Source organism: Strongylocentrotus purpuratus, unplaced genomic scaffold (genome assembly GCF_000002235.5).
Source record: "Strongylocentrotus purpuratus isolate Spur 01 unplaced genomic scaffold, Spur_5.0 spur5_scaffold_7, whole genome shotgun sequence".
In the NCBI taxonomy this organism is placed as follows: domain Eukaryota; kingdom Metazoa; phylum Echinodermata; class Echinoidea; order Camarodonta; family Strongylocentrotidae; genus Strongylocentrotus; species Strongylocentrotus purpuratus.
Window position 1 is genome coordinate 1,121,042 of NW_022145613.1, and position 25,516 is coordinate 1,146,557.

Here is a 25,516-nt window from a genome sequence, read left to right on the forward strand (position 1 = left end):
ACATGTACATTAATTCTCACAAGAAGGCAGTACATATCGAGTACTATTTCATATAATTATTCAATAGTTCATACAAGTCAGATCATTATACACATAACGATGAGGAATGTTTCAGTATACTGGTTAAAGGGCGGGAACCGAATGGAAACACAATTAGCTAGAATAAGGTAATTGAGAGTGCTGGCTTTACTTTTTTTCTTCCATTATTCACCATCTGAATAATGTTGTGTATTATCGTTGCACAAGCTTTACCCTTCGAGCAACATCAATAGAAGTAAGTTGCGTTCAATGAGCTCTGGCTCAACATGGCAACATGTTTTGGTTATAAATGATACTTCAAATCCTTTCTGTAAACAGAATAACTTTATCTAACAAACGGCATACTGAAAAAGAAAAGAAAAAACACGCTCAAAATAAACAATAATAGCAATGTCATTAAGCGTCATAATAACCATACAAAATCTTTTTTGTTATACAAACACGATTTACTTAGATAATTGGTGGGAAATGTCATATTCACTCAGTAGCTACAATGAGATAGATTATAGAAACTAGAAACAGATATATAGTTCGATATATATAAAGAAAATCGTTTAGATAGACACGTAGATATGTAGATAATTTTTTGTATAAACATTGATTCAGTGCAAAGAAAAATATATCATTTACAAATCTAAATTTTTCTAAAGGAATACGAGCTCTGGCTCTTGACTTTCCAATCACCATATATATATACTGTGATCAGAAAGATTGAATGATAAACAGACAGAAATGTAGACAGATAGATGGATGGGTGGATGGATAGGTTGACAGAGGGATAGAGGGAGATTATAAGCAAGAAATAAGTGAGACTGTGAGAAAGAGTAAGAGAAAGGAAAAAAAAGAAAGAGGAAGAACGAGAGAGTGAAAGAAAGAGAGAGGGGGGGAAGAGAGAGAGAGAGAGAGAGAGAGAGAGAGAGAGAGAAAGGGGAAGAAAGGGGGAAGAAATAACAAGAGACAGAGAGTGTGAAAGGATATTAGATAAACAAAAATGTGATGATAATTTTGTTTCATGATTCGAATCATTGGCAAGGAGTGACATCAATCAAACATACTACCACGGTACATCAATACAATCAACTTTAGAATTGACACAATGATGTTGTGCATCTCATGATTCATTAGCAATTCTGAGGTATAAAATCATTATTTTGATGAGAAAATAGGTTTGTGTCGCAAGTTCATCGTTTATTCGGTCTTGTTTAAGTATTAGGCTTCAACTTTACAACCCACGAAAATCAGGACGTCATTGAATATTCGCTGTACGACAGATTTTATGGTACATCACAATATAGGTATCAAGCATATTAATCAAAGGTTTAGAATGTTCCTAGAAATTACGAAATCATGACTTTGTACAGTGCTCCCGATTGGAAAGATCGCACACTCTGCTGGCTGCGAATCATAAAGCAATCGGGTACAATAATACTATTGTTAGACGCCACCCTTTCGGTTGCTGCTCGGACTTTCCTTCTGAACAAAAATAGTATGTCAGGTGCCTCGATCATGACCGTTCAAAATGGTGAAGATCATACATGTTCATACCAATGCATCAATCAGCCTGGCATCAATAGCCCCAAACCATTTTTGCGTTCAGCTCCCATTCTTCACGAATAATAAAAGCTCATTATTACGTGGTAGTATTCTTCGATAATTCACAGCATCAAAAAGTTTTTCACGGTAGGCGATATACGGAGGTAATTTTGTCAAATCGGAAAGGCAGAATTTCATGAAGGCCTGTCTATCGACTCAATCACTGCAAATGTTAATCACTTTGTGGAGGTATTACGTCAGTGTATATCACGAAGATCTATAATCATGCATATTTTATTGTTAAGGTACGTGATAGTTGCAGCGTCCGGCTGGTATATCTGTTTCGTGTTAACGCTCGAGGACGTATATTATCACCTCAATGATTATTCCTTAATGACGTCAGAGATGCCATAACGACCCAAGAAGCGAAGCCATCACTATGACAACCAGTGATACCTGAGTCTTGGGAGGGGCTGTTCCTGATCCGTCATCTACTGTTGCCATGTAGACATCTACCTGTTCCACGTTGTAGACGTAGTTGGTGATTTGAACTGTACTCGTCCAGGTGATATAACCCTCCATGCTCACCTGGGGAGGGGAACAAAAATATTATTATTATTATTATTTATTCGGCAAAAACAAAGAAAATCATTGAATACAAAACAAGAGTACGACGGCAGAAGGAAAATACTTGAGAAAAGAATAATGACTTCACCTACGCGGATGCTACGAGTTCACAAAAGTGTTCTCAATTTGTTATTCACACTTTGACACACATGCATTTTTTTTAATTGTGTATACAAAGAATCAAACTGATTATCATAAAATGTTAGAGGAGAAATTTAGATTGCCGTGTTTCTTTGTTCTCTAAGAGTCTGAAGAAACGTACTTAAGTTATTTTGATATCTATACATTTTTTTTAATGATTTCTCATCTTATGCAATGAGTATGTACTTCATTCAAGTTCAAGTTCAAGTACGTGTATGTATAGTATTTACCTGTAATTCGTAGGAGCCAGGCAGTAGTAGTTTCCAATACTCTCCCTCCTTTGTGGTGCGGAAGGTTATATCACGACCAACTATCTTCACCTCAGCGCCCTCTAGGGCCGTACCTTGCTCATTACGAACGATACCTTTTACACCTATCGGAAAGATGGGAGACATTACAAAGCATCGTCAAAAGTACACTCAGAAATTAGAATATCTAAATCTTAAGATGACTGTAAAATGTAAGAGTAGGACTACAACAGAGACAGAGAAGAAGGGAGAGCATATGATAATCAGATAAATGAAAGATTAAAAGATAAATACAGACAGCGAAAGAGATAAACAGAAAAAGAGGAAAGAGGAAATGAGAAATAGGGAGAGAGAGGAAACATAAACACAGGAAAAAATAAAGTGCAGTCCCAGAATCTGCATAAAATGGTACATCAAAATACTGCATGCAGTCCATTATTGAACTATGAAAGACTAGAGGAATGGCAAGGTGGTGCAGATATTAATAGATATGTCATTTAAGCTGAGTTCTGGAAGTGGACAGAAAGTAGAAGGAATGTAGAAAGATAACATAGAGAATGTGAGAAGAGGCGAAGAGGATAACCGTAGAGATAAAGAAAGAGATTAAAACAGACAGACTGAGAGAGTCAAAAAGAAAAAAGGGAAAATGAATGGGTTGTTGTTGTTACCTCTATGGACCTGTTTGATGTATTCCATGAGCGCATCTCGGTTATCCTCCCAGTACTCTGGTAGCTCCTCAGGAGGAGGATACTTGCAACAACTGATCTCCAAGGTGATCTCCATACATCCAGCAAACAAGTAGTTATAGTCTTGCATCCCACCTGGTGATTTCAACAAAATGGTGGTAAATATTATTATCTCTAAAACAATAATGTATTTCTTTATACTGTGCCAGGGTATATTGAATGGTCATGGTTGCTGCAATGGTTTGTGGGGATGATGATAATGATGGCGATGATGGTTATTATAATGATGATGTCACTGGGAGTGATAATGATGATAATTATGATAAAGATGGTGGTAGTGATGATGATGATGATGATGATGATGATGATGATGAGGATGATGATGATGATGATAATGATGATGATGATGATGATGATGATGATGATGATAATGATGATTATTATGATTGAGATGGCGATGGTAAGATGATGATGTATTGGGTGTGATGATACAATGATAAGGATGACTGGGAGTCATAGTGATACCGAACACGATGATGATAATAATAATGTTATTAATGAGGATAATAATGATGATGCTGGTGTTATTGTTGGTGAGGATGATGTTGATGAGAAAGATGATGAGGATGATGATGATAAGGATGATGATGATGATGATGATGATGGGCGCCTGTATGCGCCTATGTAGGGCGCTTAAAGGTAATACAAAGTTTTGGGAAATTTTGAAACTATGGTGGATAGTGATTCTTTACAATTTATATATATATATATATTTGGATGCCCCTGTGAATGTATTATAAGCACTAAAAAATATAAGCCCCTAAAACACTTCTGCTTTCGAGAAAAATTGAGTATAAACATTTACCGGTGCTCCCGGTAAATTTTGATAAATTTAAAATAGCACCTACGGCCAACCAATGGTAGCTGCGACCATGAAAATCTCAGAATATGTAGTTGTGATATATAATTTAGCCAATTGGTCGATTCTAGTCAAGACACATTGTTTTATAGCTGAATTAATATCTTGAACTTGAGAGGAAGCTATACAACATAATGAGTTTATTATTTAAAATTTCATAACTTTAGACTCGATTTCAACCGCGACAACGATCCCTGAATATTGTAGTATCGCATATGCTTCCAATATGTTCATTTGAACCAAATCATGACCCCATACCAAAACTTTTTATAACCTTTAAGGTGCTTGCTCTTCATGTCTCTCAAATTACACGTTCTTATAGTCGATGTGCCAAGTTGAGCTTTATTTTCCATCATTCTTTCTTGCATGTTTATTAATGCTTACTTTAATATTCTACTTACCAACTGCAATATACCATTCGGCGCCATTGGTTATGCCATCCTCGAATCCTGTAAATTTCCCTTCACATTTAGTTTCATTGAGTATGTGCATCTTCCGATGGTTATACGAATATACAGTTGCTAGGTAACGGTAAATATCATCATCAGGACTGGGGCTGTATATCGATGTGTTGTCTTTCTTGATTTCTGTGAAAAAGGAAGAAAAATTATTTGACGCAGAACCATGAAATTTAAGACGCTGTTGATCTGTCTGTTTCAATATTCATCAAATTCAGATTACAGATTAAGGCAAGCAGAATTGGATTCCTTCTGTTTCTTTCTCTTCTTCAGTTAATGTATACGAAATGATTCAGAGTTTTAGATGATAACTTCTACATTGTAACATATTCTCTAAAAAAAAATTGTTTTAGATACCCAAGCTATCTATTTTTGTGCTTGTGAAAAATGTATCAGTTTTTCCTTTTCACAAAAAATGGCAACATTTCTATCAACGCTTTTTTTTTAAAGACATGTTATTTCGTAAAACCTGTGGAGTTATCCCTCCTTTGAAGACCAGTAATAGGATTGTGTGTCACGTTGTGTATCTTCATAATCACTTCCCAATAGTTTGATGACTTACCTGGGTCAATGTTATCGAAGGGGTAGTTAGCAACCAGTGCACCACCATGGAGGTTAGCTGACAATACAAACTGAATATCTGCCACCCAGTCCACGATAGCCTGGGTTTCCACTTGTGTCACGTATATGTTCTTCTCGAAGTAATCCGGAAAGTTCCGATTCAGATCGAAGCCGAGATCGTTCGTCCTACGCAGAGAGAAGGGGAATTCATTTTATAGATGGTTGCTATGGCAACAAAGCTAGGATTTATTCTGATGAGAACAGAAGGGTATTACATCGTAAAGCGGATAGGTTTAACAACAGTAATAATAACATAAATAATTATAGCAAAAACGTTGACGGTCGTAACAAGAGGCGTTTCTACAAAGGACAACATGTACACGTGCCCCCCCCCCCCCCAAAAAAAAAAAGAAAATGTGGGGAAAAGAGGGGAGGGGGATATGAAACGAAGCTGCTAGGAACCCCTCCACACCCTCCCTCCCTCTATTCAGTGGCCCTGATATTGATATTGCCCTTTGCGTTCGGCGCCCCCCAACAAATACCCCCGCAAGTGCCCCCCTCAATCACTTGTCCCACGCTACGCCTATTGGCATTATAATACCATTATATAAATGAAAATGTAAATCATTAATCATTTTAAAAATCTTTTTTTCTTCTCAAAGGTATTAGTGAACAACTTGTGAAAGAAGAGAGAAGAGAGGAAGAAAGTGAGTTGTGATCTTTTCAGAAGACATGAATGTTGAGATACACGTCCTTGCATTTCACAAAAAGAGGTATTGAATAAAAGTGAGATTCATTTACATGTAAGCGTATAGACAAAAAATAATCGAGAAGACAGTCCGTATAATGTGTTACAAAGAAGTAAGAAGACTAAGATGAGATCGTAAAGCGGAGCAACACATAACATTCTGGTGATTGAATGAGAGTGAGCAGGAATAAGTAGATAAGTCTCTCACCTTCCAGTAAAACTCCTGCAGTTTTCATTGACTCTGGCTTCTTCAAAGCCATCAGGATTCATAGAGACTAGAATATGAAGTCTGGTTGAGTCTAGGAACTGTGTTACTTCTATGTCCTGACCATAGTTCAGTAGCATCCAGTCAGCGTAGTGTATCAACATTTCTCGCCCAATTACCTGTAAATATGGCCATATTATTAGTCTTTGGTATTTTAAGTTTAACGATAATAACTCGAAGTCATAAAGCTGTGAAGAGACATAAGAAGTGTAAAATATAATTCAGAATTACTGTAGATATTCATGACATAGGCCTATAATTACATAAATGACATCTTTTTCAGATTTCACAAAATGATAACATCAATGAACAACATTTTTGTGTTTAAAAATTATCTTACAGAAACATCACTAACCTATGACAAGTGAAATATAAGTTATTTTCATAAATCTAAACAAATTGATAAACATTTAATAAATTTATCGTCTCATTGTTTTCTCACCTCATCTCCATGCATGTTGCCCACATACTTAGCTTCTGGTCTCCCTACTACGTGTTTGGTAGCGTCCATGCCAGCAATGGCGAGTACCCATAATTCTCGACCTGAAAATCAATCAATAATAGTGCAGATTATAGGCGATAGAAACGTTTTCAGTAGATCTGTTCTCGACCTGGGTATAGATGCAGATTGAGAAGGTCTAACTCTATAGTCTATACGGTAGGAGCATGCGTTTGTGAACTCGTGATCAGGACTACTATCCTAATAAATTACATTTACCACTAGGACAACTAATAATTGTAGGACAATTACCCCCGGATGACTACCCCGAGCACCTACTCATAGGACAGTGCCCCTTATGACAATACCCCATTCCCCGGACAAACAGTATACTACACTGTCGCTCATATAGTTGGAATATCATTTTTGTTACCCCAATTTATGGAACTATTTTGACAATTATTTATTCCTAATAGATCTAGAAAATAGGTTAAATTCTCAGATTTTATTGAAAAACAATTTGCCAGTGTTTGTATTGCGTGACTGCTAAAGGATGTGTATGCTACTATGCTTATCAACTAGGGGACCTACGCCCTTAAGTAATAAATGACAGCAAAAATTACAAAATAGATATGCACGATTAGTTCTTCGTGCCGAATATTTTACACCCCAAATGTTTTAATGAGTAAATTGAAATGGCGGTCATTAGAGGAAAGAATTAAATATCAGAAATGCATCTTGATTTTTAAAATCATAAACGACCTATCACCACCATATCTTAATCCATGTATAAGTAAAAGACCGATATTATATTATACTCGTTATGCTTTAAACAGTCCATTATTCATTCCAAAATGTAAAACAAATTTTAAAACGAAAACCTTAGCGGTTTCAGGAGCTTAAATATACAATAAATTACCCTATCATATTAAAAATTGTAAGTCGCTGCAAAGTTTTAAAAAGAATGTCAAAACCTTTCAGTTTCCCTTGTAAACATATTTTCACGTTAATTTGACCTTTATTTATTACATTTTATTCATCTAGTTTTCTCAATTTGATAGTTGTATTTTTTTCCCCTTATAATTTATTGTTAATGCGTGGTTTTCGTTACCTATGTTTAATTATTGTATATACCATATATATTTTACCTTTGTATATATGTTTTGAATTCATGTTATTATTGTACATGTTTTTATGTGAATACAGGGCTCTCTGGGAGAGCAGGCTCAGAAATGAACTTGAATGAGACCACCCTGTTAAAATAAAACTATAATAAAAAAAATATAAAAAATAATGACGATTAATGCCCCACAAAAGGGCACTAATATAGCACATCGACACGGTTTTGGTCCTGGGGCCTCACAGTTACGAGGCCATTGCTTGGCCACTGAACCATGACTGTACGCAGCAGGGGCTACCCCCTACCCTAACTATATGAGCGACAGTGTACAATGCCCAAGTTACCCTCAGTCAACTACTTCTAAGATAACTGTATCAGGGGTAGATGTCAGGGGCGGTTTTTTTTTTCTTGGGGATGCTATTGTTCTAGGGCAAGTTTTTGTTTTTCTTCAGATGAAGTTGTTCGGAGTGTTATGAGTATATTGGTCCTAGTATTGGGTGAAAATTTATAACAATTAAGATTGCATCATCTATGACTTACCCTTGACTGATTGCCCTATGGTATATAGATGTGTGAGATCAGGGTATGCAACCGTCAATGATCTTATCGCTAAGGTTAGGCTTGTATAGTCATGGTACTCGAAGTCGATCAGGCCTCCGATCACGGCCGTCGATGATCTCAGTGAGCTCAACAATGACAGGAGAGCAAGCCAGCAGGAGAGTGAATGCTTCATTATCATTTAGGATGTCTCGAGTGGATATCTAGGCCAGCTCCAACCTGTATGAGTGGAGGAGAACAAATTAAGCCTAAAGAATTAAATAATACATATAAAGGTGATCGGGCCTTTCATAAAATGAATAATATAAAATAGATAAATAAAAAGGTAATACGTAATACACAATAATTGATGGCTATACAGGTATTGATATGAATATCATGCAGATAAAACAGACATCAGCAGCTATCACCAACACATTTAGTTAAAGAGTAATTGAAAAATAAGGACACAATTACTCCTGAACTCCTAAACATAAACTTTTTTATTTAAGGGAGGTTTTTTTCCTCCGACAGATGCATTTTCTTACAGATTCCTTACTTGATTTGATTAATATTATTCTGTATAGTTTAAATTCGATTGATAATATTTTACACAGACCCACCCCTGCCTTTTAGGAGGAAACACACGCGAATGCATTGATTCATGAACTCATTTTAACTTCCTAAATGTTGATGACAGTCGAACTTATGGCTGGCCTTTTCATTGCGGTGTATTTGATAATGCACACAATAACATATTCAATAGAGTGGTAATTATACACACGACTAGTCTCATAACCTCTCTTTCTTCTAAGCTGTCATTGATCTGTATTTTGACGGCACAGATAAATCACTTTCAGACAATATTCCTCCCTTACGTCGCAGCTGCTAATTATTGATCATCTCTTTTACTTCGGGCCAAATCAATTTCTGGAAAAAGATGGGTTGTCGCGTCTGCCATTTACTCTTTGAAGGGGAAACTTTCAGTACAAAACCAGAGCTGGCTTGGACAGGTGCCTGAGCTTTATAACTAAAACTATAGTCAACTGCCAAACTGATATTTATAGTTATTTAGCTAGAGTTTTCGATTCTGAATAGGGAAGTATGATCGTGCTCAAGGTGAAAATGTGTTCTTTTTAATATTGTTGGTATATGTTATACTACTACTACTCGCCTACTATACTGCTGCTGCTACTACTACTACAACTACTACTACTACTACTACTACTACTACTACTACTACTACTACTACTACCACTACTACTACTACTGCTACTACTAATCGGCTACTACTATTACTTATACTACTACTACTACTGCTACTACTATACTTGGCTACTACTACTACTACTAGTAGTATACTATTTCAAACTCTTCTATGATAAATAATACACTAATAGTAGTAGTAGTAGTAGTAGTAGTAGTAGTAGTATTACTACTGCTACTGCTACTACTACTGCTAATACTACTATTACTACTACTACTACTACTACTACTACTACTAGTAGTATACTATTTCAAACTCTTCTATGATAAATAGTACACTACTAGTAGTAGTAGTAGTAGTAGTAGTAGTACTACTGCTACTGCTACTACTACTGCTAATACTACTATTACTACTACTACTACTACTACTACTACTACTACTACTACTACTACTACTACTACTACTAGTAGTATACTATTTCAAACTCTTCTATGATATTTTAACACCGCGATTACATTTTTGTTTATGATAAAGCTTCCGAATGTATAACTATCATTACGACATCTACGATTTAGTTTTACAACGACCACATGTTAAACTACACCACTCCCCTTGCACGTCTTTCAACAAAAGTTACCCCTTCACATGCATGCAAGTGTTGCTTATATCTGTCTCGTTTTACCTATATCAATCCAGCAAACATTACTACAGATATACAGCTATAAGCCATATTCGAGATTTCCATTTTTAATGACATGATTAGTTTCCTAGGTTACCACGCGGATTGGATTTATATTCGGAATAAAAATCTACCTTTATTTGTTGTTATCACGAAACCAGTGGAACTTTCATGGATACAAATAAACTTATTTATATTTTTTTTATCTGGAACAGTTACAAGTACATGTAATTGTTGCTTTCGTTTCAATAATCTCTTCGAATCATTCCCAAATCTTTATCAAATCACATATAGTACTTCATAGAAAATACAGAGCAAAATATTATAAGTTACATTTAAATACCATATGCTACCCCCCCCCCCCTTGAAATTTTATTACAGAAGCCAGTATGATGAGACATGTTAACATGTACTTAGCCTCGGTTTAGGTTGTTGTCCTACAACTAAAACTACTCGATTTGTAATTCAAAACTTGTGTTAATTAAACAATGTTTAGTACTATATTAAATATGGCTTCGAATGGACGATCTATTCAACAGTTACATGTGTACTTTGGACATGTTCTAAGTCTGAGGGAAACGCCCCCTATACATTGTCAAAACTCTACAGGCCGTTACATGTAAACAATGACTGTGTAAATTTAGAGAAGGAATCAGCTTATTTGATCAGATCGAACAATAAATGGTGCAACTGAGGGGATACCAAAAAAAGTATTTGAAATTTTATTTTTGGATATTTGTTCCCTCTTGCTAGGTTTCATCAGTATGCATGAATCAAAATATTATGAAGGCGGATATCTTATCCCGCTATCTCCATTCCTTTATTTCTGATCTACTTCTAGCCAATGTATGCACAAATAGTTTGTAGCAGCTTTTTGTGTGCAATATAAATAAGAAAAAGTAGTACGTGCTAGCAATTATTCAATTGCACGCTTTACAAACATGAATGATATATATTTCATGAAGCTCTCTGTCCCATTCCACCCCACACTCTTACCCTCTCTGTCTCATGTATATCAAACAAAGCATTTAATACAAAATTACGTGAAGATTTTTTATATCAAAACTCAAAGCCGTTGATAGTGTATTTAAGTCGATGGTGTAGCATGGGTTAAGCCAATATCAATTGGGGGGGGGGGCACCCGTCTTACTTTAGCTAAATAAAAGGTTAAAGAACAAGCTAGGCCATATTTACCGGCTACTGTTATGAAGATAATATCTCAATGATGATATTATTCAGATTAAACACTTACGAGTACGCTGCAAAACTCTTGCCTCAACAATTGATAAAATATTCCTGGCAAGAGAATGATCATGAAAACTACAGAAATTATTCCTTCATACGGTTGTTCTTTCTTTCTGATTACTATAGAGTCTCCACTTTTCAATCTTGCCTTGATGTACGTCAATTCAAAGAATGATATCCAACCCACTCGTACTGAATAAATCACATCGGAGGTCCTTATGACAGTAGGGTGAATGTATCATGATATGAATCAAGCGATGGACACTTCAAAACAATACAGCAACGACCATAGTAACGTCTCCGCGAATCAAGAAAATCCCACGCACGATGTGCAAAGAAAGTTTACCAGAAAATGTAAGAACTTACAAGAACAGCAACGATTCAGGGCGTCTAAAACGATGTTCACCACTTCTGCCAGCTTGATGCCGCAATTCCGATTAATTTCTACCGTGAAGAGGCTGGTATGGGAGACGGAATCAAGTAATGTACAAAACGGATGTTTGGTACAAGCAATGTTTCAAAGATTAGTTTAGTACCAGCAAAACAAAAAATGTGACGTTGTAACTTGGACTTTATTCTGCAGTCAACCGTACCGTTTAATAATGAACGAGAAAATAATTACAAAATCCAAAGGGCGCACTTAAATGTAGATCAAGTGCATCAGTAATTGACTATCTTCTCCCGGTCGGGGCATACGTCCCTTTGCGAATCTGCACGTCTTTTACAACTGAGAAGGGAAAAGTGACTGGATCTGCCACCCCCCCCCCCTTTCATTCATCCCTGGAGTGACTCTCAATATTGATATAGCAAACAGCATTACCCTGTTCAGAAATCCAATAACCTACCTATTGTTGTGGAGAAATCCCTTTTCATGAAGTTAACGGCCCCATTTCAAGCGGAGCACATAAGAGACAAACGACTCTCAAGGAGTCGATTTGAGGTTCATAAAATAATTCCTACCTCGGAAAGTGACGTGCTTCATATCTCCTTCAAAAATAAAGAAAACTTGAACTATATTATTCTCTGTTTGCCTATACAGTCATGTATATTTTTTATAAAATATTGATTTTTTTTTAAATACATACAAGTAAGTTTTATCATTTTAATTGCTGTATTATTTTATTACGAAATGCATGTCAGAATATCAGAGATACATGTTTTAATGAAGTGTTTTTATGTTCTTTAATCATCATTGGTTTCTTCATGCTATCTATGATTTTTTTTTCAGGGCTAACTATGTCGTGTTTTACATTGTAGACATACTAGATTAACTATTAGAGCTTCATTTCGAACCACATTTCTCCTTTAAACCGATGGATCAGAAAGGATTGTACTAGGTTAATCAATACTACTTGTCTCACACAGTGGGTGGTATAAGTGCAAAGAGCGGAAATACAAGAAAATAATGCAAACAAAACAGTTACTTTGTAAGCTCTTAAGATCAATAAAGCAATTAGGAATTAGGAACCACGTTTTGTAATGCAATTGAGCCAACAGAAACTATAATGCTTGATGATTAGGTTCTAAGACATGTCCATGGTTTTCCTGAAGATGCAGTGCTCAGGTCTAATTACCATGATTTATCACAGGACGCCAAGTTTTAGCATTTCCTTTTCCCCCTTGATAGGCATGACTTGTGTAGAAAAAGAAATTGTCTTTGCATGTTCACTACGCATCCAAGGGATTGTCTATGCGGTTTCCTCACCCCCCCCCCATCCTTTCTGGCAATCATGTGTCTGCTTCTGCGTCTACTACACTGGGTGAGAAGAGGTACAGTGACATGTCTTGCTTATCGTAGAGTATAGTGCCTCACCGGGGATTCGAACCAAGATAGGTACTGTTGATCTGTCGTCATGATGGTTCTATCCTAATGCTCCGATAGCATATCCACTAGACGATTCAGCAATCAATATTTATCAAATCTTCATCGATTGTCGTATCCTTCCTAATTCTTCTTTTAAGAGGTTCTTACAAGACGTCATTTTGATCAACAGATCAACATCAACGAATCAAAACCACGATACCCTATCCTCATGTTTCATTGTATGTTCAGGTAAATAATTACATTCTGTAATACATCCTATTCTTGAATTATGTTCAATCAAGGAGTTTCAAAGGGGTCGCCCAGTATCTCCTTGGTTCAATCAGTATACATGTATCACTGAATCAAGTAACATAATACTTATGGCATTGCTCCGTTATGGTAGACCAATTTGAAGAGTTCAATGACTGACGAGTTAGGAGGAATGTCTGGTTCCTCAAAGGCGACGAGTGCAAACACATTTAAGTGGGGGTTTAATAGACAAGTTTTGTAGTCAAGTTCACCAAGAAAAGCCACAATGTCTAAGCAACTCAAAACAAAATAAAAACAAAAATTAGTATTAGGTTGTCAGATCTTTCTGAATTGGCCAACTTGGTTAAAGTAGTTCTGAATATTATTTTCCCGTAAATTTGAATCTAGAGAATGCTGACGACCCCCCCCCCCCCAAAAAAAAAAAAAAAAAAAAAACCATCGCCGTCGCCGCTCAAGAGAAACCCCCTCAATTTCCTGAGGCCTTGCTCCAAATAACAAAAAATCAGACATTCTCTTCCTGAGTCTTTTCCTTTCATAAAACAACAAATGTCGTCTAAATGTGTACTTTTCTCGAGGGATCTCCAATAAAATAGTCGTGAATGAAAGTACCACCTTACCTCACCCTAGAGGAAATTAGTTTCCACGTGTTGGTGTTGTCATTGACCTTTGTGCAAGGGAGCTCGGTCGCTGGCAGGTGAGGCTGAAATAGACAGTTCAATATACGGCTAAAATGACGCATTCTCACGAACAGGTACATTTGGGAGTATGGTGGAGTTGAGATATTGGTTACGGGACGGAAAGTCACATTTGATGGTTGATAAATAAATTCTGACATTTTGTGCAAACCACGTAAGAGTGAAACGGGTCTTAAGAGAATGCAAATGTATGAATTGCTTTAGATGATTCTAAAGCAACTGCTCCAGGACAACTACCCCGGATATCTATTTCCGGACAGCCACTCCTAACATTGAACACATCCAGGGCAAATACTCCTAAACATCTTTATTGAGGGCAAAAACCTCAACACTACCCTAAATGAACTTAGGGGTAATTTTAAAACCCTAATCATTGTACTTCATATGAAATCTTGTTCGGTTTACATAGGCCGAATAGTTATTGTAATGTCATTGTATCAAATGGCGATGGATAAGGCTGTTGAAAGTTAATTTTTCGAAAGTCTTTGCAATCCTCCTTGGACACCATATACCGGACAACAACACATCTAGGATAATTATCCCCTAATACATACCCCTTACTAAGTACCCTGAGTGGTAGTCAGCTGGCCCTTTGGTTTTAAAACGAAGCAGATCCCGGATTCGAATCCAAGTCGGTATATGCGAGTGCCTTTCGATAGGGCCCTTCGATAAGGCACGTAAAACACACCCTCCCTTTCAATGTCCCCCTAGTGATTACCACTATGGTTTGTATACTTGCCTTTCAAACTCTATCTCTTTATCTCTCTTTCTCTCTCTCTCTCTCTTCGTTCTCTCTTTGGTTCATCTAATTCAGTCAACCCAGAACACGCTTTCTAAGCATCCAACTTACTAGAATTCTTAAATAAACCAAAATATCCTGATCGCCTTATAATATGCCACACGGTAAGTCCTCTGCTAACTAAGCTCTATAGATGTACATGGGAATCTATCCCTGCGGATCTGCTTTAAAGCCCGTCTATTCTATTCATGTTAACACCTTCATAATTAGACACAACCTTGTTAAGCATTTAAATAACTCCTCCCATCCCAGTGAATTTTCAAAACAATTTCCCAATGCTTCGTTTGTGTACGTACTAAGAAAAACATCTATTCAAGACATCAGAATAAGCCCGATCAATAAGACAGTGTAAAAGAAATGAGATAAACCAAGTGGAAAATGTTTGTTCACAAAAAACTAATACATGGCTCGTGACAATTATTATTCGTTGACTACATGACATCAAAGAAACGCAATTAAACAAGGATTACACACACGGTAATCTCAATGAAATCCACAGGGTATTTTAGCAAAAAAGACAGGAATAAAAGGAGGCGTGAGTTTGAGGCGAAATAGTTTTTCTTAAACAAACACCAATTGATTTCTTCTCCATACAATGGTATAGATCGGGTTATGCAATACCAGAACAGGTAAAGGTGTGATACGAACCTTTACAAACGATAGAATGAATACAGTAATGAGGTTTACAATCTTCTGAAAAACATGTCTTTAATTGCAACCTCATATGAATTGCAAAGTATTGGTAAAGTTCACAGAGGTCACCCACTTCTATACTATAGATACCCATATTATGAAAGTATAAGGCACGTATATACTGTACCCCCTAGAAATATTATTTTCTTAAAACGAAAGCTTCCATTTTCGAGATATCCTAAACTTTTCGCTGTTGTAAGATGTGCAATGAAAGTTTATATGATTTGATGGACAGATTAAGAGATTTAGAAGCAAATGAGTCGGAAAAGAGGATGACTAACCGGGTAAATAAAAAATAAAAAATATAATTCAATGAATAATTACTGAAAATGTACGACGCAACGAATTACGTATTAATGAATCAATGAACACATCAAAATAATGATCAATGGATAAAACGACGAATTAAGAAATTGAATAATCAAAGATATTGTAAAAGCCGCTAGATAATGTCGCTATACTATGAACTATTTATATTTAAAGTGATAATGGCTGAGTAAAATTGATCTACTCAAAGAGAGACTGTAGCTTTAAGAAGTTAGTAGGGCTCCTGGTCACACGCGATTTAAGTAAGAAGTCTAAAGGCAACATCTTTTTGAATGTCGTCTGATACTCAACTAAAATAACCTCCGGTCAGCCCGCCAAAATCTCGGTTAATGCCAAGTATACACATGCTAACACATTAAATCATACGTCACTTTAGTCTATTCACTTAACATTCAGACACTTTTTCCTTCTTCTTTAAAAGCATGTTCTTTCTCAACAAGCATTTATCTTTACACAATCTTACACAAATATTATACAAATAATGAATGGTTATGAGTTCAATAGTGCGAATATGTTCATGAGTTGAAAGATTAACATTCTATTCAACGAGGCGTCAGCCGAGTTGAATAGAATTAACGTTAATCTTTCAACGAATGAAAATATTTGCACTATTAAACGAATGAAAAACATTCATTATTTGTTTTATACAACATCGAAGAAGACCTAATAGAACGTTAATCAACAAATTATGCTTTACTCCTTATAAAGATAAATTACAGTTCGAGTCAAGCCTTCTCAATTAATTACATGCAGATTGCCTTCGCGTCAGATACACGCAGGGATACGCGCGCGCACATGCAGCAGAGAGGTACGCAGTCTGCATATAACCAAAAATGCACGGCGCATAACCAAAAATGCACGACCGTGCAATATACCATCTATTGAATATCATGTGACCAACAATCGTCCGATCAAATGACAAGGATCCACGTAGGTGTTGTATAATGTATATTATTTGACAGATTGAATGAAACTTTGTGTAGATTTTCAATAGAGGAATACCATAAATCCTATATTCCCCTGTAACAAATCAAGTTGATAATCTTTCTGGTTTTAGCAAACGCCAGCATTGTATAACATCGAAATATGTATGTATTATCATAACGCATTTTGGAAGAAAAGTAATTAAGGAATTTAAATGGGTGCAAGCAAAATGGAGCAGCGATATAAGCACATTAAACAAATATATGTGCAGGTTATATCTTATAGCCCGTTTGGTCAAATATGATCAAACAGACTTATGGCATAGACTACGAGATAAGTGTGTCGCGACACCAAGGGAGACTGTCCAAAACGGACTTGTTTAAGTGATTTCATGTGTTCTGAATTATTACTATTCTATTGTCAAGAGTCTGAATGAGAATAGAGAATAAGAGCCCTCGGTCCGTTTTCTTTTCTTACAAAAATATTGGTCCAGTCTTTCATCGAAATAATCACTTTTCAATTTCTTGATTTGGGGGGTTATTAGGGAGGGTCTTTTGACTCCGGGACGCCAGGAGTAATCTTTCGTGCTTCCCACAAGTTTTTTTTTTCTTTTTTCGTTTCACAAACCTCATGTCCATGTTAACAGAGTTCACCCCGGTCATTCGAGTACAAGCACAATAAGAAAATAATGAAGAAGAAAGAAATAATAGAAAGTAAATTGTCTGAATTTCAAGAAATTATGTTCGCATCATTTAAAGGGATAGTTGAGTTCTGTTGCAGAGGGCGCTACACAAAATATTTTTTTTGTGAGATACTGAAAAACTGAGTGTCAAATTTGAAAGAACATAATATTTAAATGACAATTCAGAGACGGCTGAAACATAATGATTTCTAATATTTGTGTACCACCACAAATTTTTAGATATTTTGAAAAATTTGAAAAAACCGTTGAAAAAAAACACTAAATAACGCCTTTTTACGACGGATTTCAGCCAATGTCGATGTTGGCGTTTTTGTTGGCATTTTCGTGTTGCTTATATTACCCACAATTAGCTGGCTCATGTATTGTTATTTCTAATTAAATAATTAATTAACGGTCACCATGTTTTGGGAAAGTGGAGCTGGATTGGTATGATCGTATTGGCTAATTTTACACATTTTGTGGTCTAAAATTACCTTCATAGCAATTTTAGGTTCTAAAAGGGCACTATAAATGTCATAGATAAGAATAAGAGCAATAACTATGCACTTTGAAGGCATTTGCGGTCTGAAAACAGAACTCAACTATCCCTTTAAGAAGAAGATTACAAAATGATAACGTATTTTTATATCTTGGTACCCCATCTACTTTGACACAGACTCTAATCATGTACACCATGAGAGATGATTAACGAGGTATGTAAAGTAATTGGCGCTCATGGTCATGATGGGTTTACTACACCATTGATGAGATTATAGAAAGAAATGTTACCCTGTGTATGCCATTACAAGCAGTAAACGTAGCTGATTGCCCCCACCCTCCCCCTCCATTTTCAACGAACATCCACGATATGGGATGAAGGAAAAGATCTAATGTGACAATGTAATCTAAATATGATCACATGATTTCTCCCACATGCCTTTAATAGGAGCAAACCCTGATCAATGTGAACAAATGTTCAAATTTTAAAAGATTGTTTAAATGCTGCACACTGTCATAATACATGAAAAAGAAAACAAAATGTGTTGTGAGTCTACGAACAAATTCCACAATAATCTAGACCATTGCTACAAGCTGTAACAATCAAAACCAATGAAAATACCATTATTTTATTAAAAAAAGACTCGCTCCTCGCGAATATAGGGATAGGAAAAGAACTGTGCTTCAATATATTATAACCATACGACAAGTGACGTTAATAGAAGAAGTTCGGAGTCGACCCCCTAAATACTTGATCTCTTTTTATCATTGTACAAAAAAGGGGCTGCATAAACGCTCCTGGTGGTCGGGTTCATTTTAAAAATCTGAAAACAGATTTTGTTTGAAGGATTATTGGACCGGCGTCAGTCAAATCTTGGAGACTTTCTCTCTTCGGTGGAACAATCGCAGAAATGAATCGGAAAGATTTGTCGAATTATTTTCCGCATTCTTGTCTTTTGTTGGTGATGTTGTTTTTGTGTGTTGGAAAAACACCTCGAGTTATACCCGAGAGATGAAAAGAATAATATGAAATTAATCAGAACAATGAGAGTAGAATAGAGGGAGAAGACGTATAGTTAGAAGACTGAGAATGGTAAGAAATGGAAAAGTGGAAACAGAGGAGGAAGGAGAGACGAGATGGGGAGTAAGGAAGGGGAAAGGGGCAGGGGGCAGAGATGGGGAACGAGTGGTGGGAGGGAGTGTTAACATGAAAGAGAGGAGTGAAAGGGTTATAGAGAACAAACGAAATAAAGAGAGGGTTGTGCGATGAATGAAATCAAGATCTGACGGTATTTAACTTGTTTGATGAGGAAAAGGAATGAGATAAATAACAGGAAGACGACGTCATCAATTTCTTTGACAGATCTATATACATTTCACGAATCATCAAAACCCTCATTATTAGATTTTGACATAAATTTGTTATCAATTTCAAGTTCATTATTCAATAGCGTTCTAGCATTAAAATATGGCACCAGTATGGCGTGCATGGCACATTTAAGATGTGGCAGCAAAAGTTTAATGAGTAAATGGTAAACTGTATATCACACCCACCAACTAGCGTACTGCCTTCCCACACTGCACCGTAATGTCACATTATCGAGGTGTGATCCCTTCCCACATGACCTTCTTACTGTTCTTACTGTGAAGAGAGATATATCAATCATACATCTACTACCACAATCATCTATACAGTCTTCACTATTTACTCGTATTATGTTTGCCGCTGTTCATAGCTAAGTGCACTTAAATCGATTAAGTGATTACAATTGATTCGGTTAGTTCCCACGTGCTTCATGGACATGATATATATCATTGATAATTGTAATTGAATTAGAACTAGAATATGCTGACCACAGCAATGGGCTTGACCGCAAAGCGATTGTTGGTAATTGCTCTTTTGAATTCATCTGCACAAACGATCAAATGTCATCGAAGTAATCATTACACCTGCATCAATCCTATACTTTCTGTCAACCTTGCGAATATTCAGTACATCCCACATAAATATTATACAATGATTCTAACGAAATGCATCTCTATCTTTGCAATAAAAGAGTACAACTTACAACATATTGAAGGGTTTCAATGAAATGGTTACTCAAAGAATGATAAGATAAGCAAGAACAATAAAGTAAGTATACAAAAGATGATCCTGATTGTGAGGATGATATTGAGGCTGATGAAGTAAAAGAAAAAGAAGAAGAAGAATGAGTGAAGAAGAGGAACAAAAATTGACCGTTGATGAAAATAATACTTGCATCTTACACAATGATCCTAATTTTGGGGTGTTTTCACCAAGCTGTTGTCTTCTCCGTAGCTGCTTCCCCTTAAAATCTCACATTGAACTTCAAATTCAAAGTTTGCGATTAAGACCACTCTACTCGCCCATTCAATCCACTTATAACGAGGTATACAGATGAAAGTCGTTTTGAGGTCGGGTGGAAAATCGTTTACCGTTCACATTTGTTGTGAATCAGTAATTTGTTTTATCCTTGTACGTCTATATCCAATAACTATGACATCACTCATGTCACAAAGAACTTAAACAAAACTCTGCGTCATGCTCAAATAGAGATGCTTCCCAAATACAGATACGAGATGCCGGAAACAGGTGAGAAAATTACTAGAGATTCATGTATAAGTATCACTATCATTAAAATCATCAAAGACTGCACCAATACTGAATAATATTCATCCACTTTGGTAAATTACGGGTACAGGTGTCCCTACGGAATCCCCCCTCCCTCCTAAAATATCAGCGAATATATAGAAAGAGGTAGAAGTTAGGGGTGGAACAGATGCGTCTTTGTTATTGGGAGGGGCACTAGGCATACTAAGTGGACGAAATGCAAGAGAACAAAGCGACTTAGCGGGGGAGGATAGAAGAGGGATATAACTCATCTTCCAATTTTCTGTCTTCCTCCCCTCTCCTCAATAGATGGCCGAAAGGGGGGGGGGGAGACTTGTCTGATAACATTATCATTACACGTTGGAAGTCAAATTGTGTCAATGTTTGGTGCTGGTATTCTAGTCCTCCGATTGTTACTCAAATCTCACCCTAATTGATACTTGAGCTTATCTCATCAGGGATATCAGTAACAGATAACATTTGAGAAGTTTTAAAGCACCATTTAATCATTTGATAAAATAATCATAACTATCCGTGACATAAGCCTATAATATACAGTAATTCGAACTCACCACAACTTATACCAGTTATTCACGTATAGACCTTCTCGAGTTCATGTCAAGAGGTACAACAGAATAGTTTGGTTTAATAACGACATCATGCAAGCAGCAGTCCAGATAAACTCAAGCTATTTTCATTAATAAGTGTTGGATATTCAACGGCTGTGTACAAACAGTAAAGCACAACTTACGGATTTATTAATAAAAAGGGAGAAAGTAATAGTTTTAACAAATATTGATACTCGCAAAAATGAAAATAAAGCTAAACCTCGTGATCCGAAAACTAGTTTTTCTTTGATGAGAGTATTGGTTGGAGATGTGGTGGAAAAGGAATCGATTTGTTTTTCCTGTGTTGTAAGTTTACAAGGGCTTGTGTGTCAATGAAATTGTAAACTAAGATAAAGTTAAATCAGCCGTTAGATTAGTTAGGCGTTAACAAAATCTTGAAATTAGACTTTGGAATGAAATCCAGATAATCCAGATAACTTGGACGTTTTACAACTTGTTGTGTGAGTTCTGTAAACACTTTGAAAGAAGATAAGATAAGGTCTGTGACCATAACGTTTATTTTGGGAGGGGGCGGTGGTATTATGGAATTGAATAAACCCCTCGTCTCTCAAAGTTGTCTACAACCAAAGTTTACAAACTGGAATAATAGGCCTATACATGTTTGATATAGCATGGGCTCATATTGTAAGCACACGGATAAAGGACAAGCACGTTAAATAAAAGAAGAAATGACAAAAGAAAGAGATTGAAACAAAATAAACAGAAAAGAACATGTAATGTATAGATAGACAGAATATGCACATACAATTGGTATCAGTTTATTATCATAAATGTCTAGTCGTAGTACAATGCAATATCTTACACAACGAGTAAACGGGTAACCATGGTTACTGTATAAAAAAGTACTGACTTTTGGGATGACTTATTTCGTAATTATGATGGGAGAGGAATTACAATTAACCTAAAAAAGAAAAAGCAATCAGGGAGATGAGAATTTAAAATCTCATCTCCCTGCAGCAATATAGTTCTCAAAATATCTGCATTATAGAAAGATGGAAATAAACTCCATATCACGTTGTACACTAATACATGAATGAATTCATGAGGCAGTACATTGTCGCCTGGGAAGGCGGTTCCATAATGACTGTCACATGTCTTTATTAATGTCTTTTCAATAATGACTTTTGTTATATTTTGAGAACACAGTCGTCTGGGCTAGCATGACTATAGCTTAGTCCACATCCTGTGTATTACCAAGAAATTCAGTACACATTAGGAAATCATAGTCGATTTTACTGCCCTCTTTTCCTGTTTCTCCCGTTTGTATTTGATACATGATGAATATATCCCACTATACAAGACTGTCGGTAATGAGGTCTATATGGGCCGACATGGCAACATATTATGATTGAGAGATATATATTTTATATACGATAAAGACTTACAAAATAAGCAATATAACATTGAAGAAAAAAAAATGTGTATCTGTTTTTATGCCGTTGATTCTTATAAGCCCCACATCATGAAAAATCTACCAAGCTATTACTTCATGTTAACATTATCATTGGTAGTTATAATAAAATCAATCTATACATTGTGTATAAATTATGTTTGCTGCATTGTGACAAGAAAGCTATGAAATCATTGACATTAATATACACGATACAGTATATTTGGAATCGGCGAAAATAATTTTAGACGAACTGCTTCTTCTGAAGTGCTCGGGAAAATTAAGCGTTGCAAGAGAAACTTTCTCGGTGCAAAACATCAACCAACCAATATGATCTACCACAAGTTTCATTTGTTTGAAAAATTTAGTTTGTGAATGTTTTGTACTATGGCAATGTTTTGAAAGGATTAGATTTCTCGGGTAATACGGGTATAGAATTAGGAAATACATTCTGATACTTGGCAATGAGATCATGAATTGAACTTGTGTTTTCCCCATTCGAAAACGACAACAACAACAAAAGTACCGTGTTCTATACTGCGATAAGTTAGCTATAAATGCAGTTGTGTCTTTATACGAGTCCATATCAATTCAACGTGTGAAGTAAAAGTAAATTTTGTCATATACACACGAATAGAATTTATATATGTTACAGTAAACCTGTTATAGTGTAAGTGTAAATGTATATCATTGCATGGTGGTTGAAACGTTTTGCACTAACTGTCTTATTGAAAGTCATTAGTCTAAAGGTGGGCGGATTAAGTAATTGAATTGGAATATCCCACTAGTACCGAGGAAATAGATTAGAAGGTGCAAGTTTTCAGTAGTAGAGAATGACCCGGTTTGCATGAACGATGTAGGAAATAAACTGAATCACCAAACACATTAAAGGAAACACCTGTAAAGTCTGAAAAGTGCAAGGCCCATATCAAATAATGATTGAAGAAAGCGCGTGATACCGTCTCAAAATTGTTTTTCATCCATTAAAACAAAAATCATGTTTGTAGTGGGTGGTATCCGATCAAAGGGCGATGGGAGTAATTAATTACATTCTAATCCTTCACGGTTAGAAACTAATTGACCTGCCTCTGATAAATGATTATTGACATCGATTCAAAATAAACAAAACTATTGAAACAAAGTTTAATATACATTTGTCACACCCGATGCAAATAAAAATGCAAATAAATCATCAGTGCATGTTGACACGATTTTAGCAGTGTAGACTAAAAGAAATTAGTACAAAGATAGGCGTATAAAGAGCAGTATAATGAATACAATGACATCAAATGGAGGTATGAGACATGGTATAGCAGATCCTTTTTAAAGTCACTTATCCGCTCCCCTTTCTAACAATTCTCTTTCCTTTCCTTTCCTCTTTCTTTCTCGTGCGTTCTTATTCTCACTTTCCTCTCTTTCAGCTTCTGACTTATTTTTTATAAAAAAAAGACTTTCCCAATTCTCACCTCAAATAAATATTAGTGATCGAGACAATGACAGTAAAAAAAAAAAATATATATATTAAGTCAAAGTTTTAGACAGGAGCGAAAAATGTTCATAATTGTCTTATTCCTAATGTCCCTTGAATTTTCTTTAATATTTGTTTTTGTATCACATCTGCATTCTACTCGATTTACCAAGATACAGCAATTAATATCTCTAACATGGATTTGATGTGGAATTAAAAAACCTCTCTTACTATTGCACTTCACTCCAAGATCAACAAAAGTATCAAATTACTATAATTTCTATCGATCCCTATCATTCTCAGTGCTCACTATCATCTTCTCTGCTTAATCATGACTACATGCCTCATGAGATCATCACCGACTCATCTTTGTAGCAGGTTGCAATATAAATCTACTATATACTCACACGCAAAAGAAGTATACAGCAACAATACGCACCAGAAATATGAATCCAATTATAATATGTAAATCCCAGGTGCTCCCAAGCCAGCGAAGAAGGTTTACATCCCGTATCATTAATTCAGTCTAATGACTGTGAGATATAATACACCCTGCTCCTGAGTACACCAGCTCTAACACGACGCACGCACATCGCACACCAGACGACGCGCACGTTCACTGAAATGATAGAATTTCAGTTTGGCATTCTTTACTTTGTATGAAGAACAAACATTTGAGTTCAACTTTTGACAAAATCTCAAATTTGAATTCTGGATTGGACAAACATTCTCCTCGTTTACTTCTTTCTTCTGTGTTCACTTCTGTACTCCAAAATGTAAGACATACATGTTTATTTCGATACATAACTGGTTCTCTAAATTCTATTTTTTGCACGAGTAATAGGTATTAATTTCCGACAACTTGCAATATAATTATAGGCAATTAAGTTTGTTCTAAAGTTTGTCTCGGTTCAAAGTTCATTTTTTCGAAGGAGAAAACAATATATTTGATTTACAATGGTTAAACAAATTCACTGCCCGCCTGCGACACGCCATAGTTGGAACAGAAAACGTAAATTTTCTTCAAATGCTCGCATATCATTCTCTAGTTTTGAACTTCTTTAATCATTCTATAGCAAATACTTTACATATTTGTGATATTCTATAGATGTAATCTTCGCCCTTTTGACACTTCATTCCGAGGAAACCATCATTATATTCTTTCTACATGTCACCGTTTACTGTATATCTTGACAATATATTTGCACGCTTTCTATTGACGAATTGCAAATCATTGTCAAAACTGCGGATAT

The 25,516-nt window shown here is 35.9% G+C and overlaps 1 protein-coding gene across 7 annotated transcripts; it reads right to left on the reverse strand.

Annotated features, from left to right (window-relative positions):
- Nucleotides 1–983: 983 nt before the first annotated feature.
- Nucleotides 984–24,792, reverse strand: LOC580514 (carboxypeptidase D). 7 transcript variants are annotated; one of them, XM_030973893.1, is made up of 9 exons: nucleotides 24,703–24,792; nucleotides 8,325–8,561; nucleotides 6,668–6,768; nucleotides 6,169–6,344; nucleotides 5,214–5,398; nucleotides 4,595–4,780; nucleotides 3,257–3,409; nucleotides 2,571–2,713; nucleotides 984–2,160 (listed from the first exon to the last, which is right to left on the reverse strand). In XM_030973893.1, the coding sequence occupies exons 2-9, from the start codon at nucleotides 8,521–8,523 to the stop codon at nucleotides 1,972–1,974; spliced, it is 1,332 nt and encodes a 443-aa protein (XP_030829753.1). In that variant the 5' UTR covers nucleotides 8,524–8,561; nucleotides 24,703–24,792; the 3' UTR covers nucleotides 984–1,971. The 7 variants fall into 7 exon arrangements, with proteins under 7 accessions (XP_030829753.1, XP_030829754.1, XP_030829757.1 ...); XM_030973894.1 differs by having other exon boundaries at nucleotides 24,671–24,790; XM_030973897.1 differs by lacking the exon at nucleotides 24,703–24,792 and adding an exon at nucleotides 14,144–14,255.
- Between the last annotated feature and the right edge of the window lie 724 nt (nucleotides 24,793–25,516).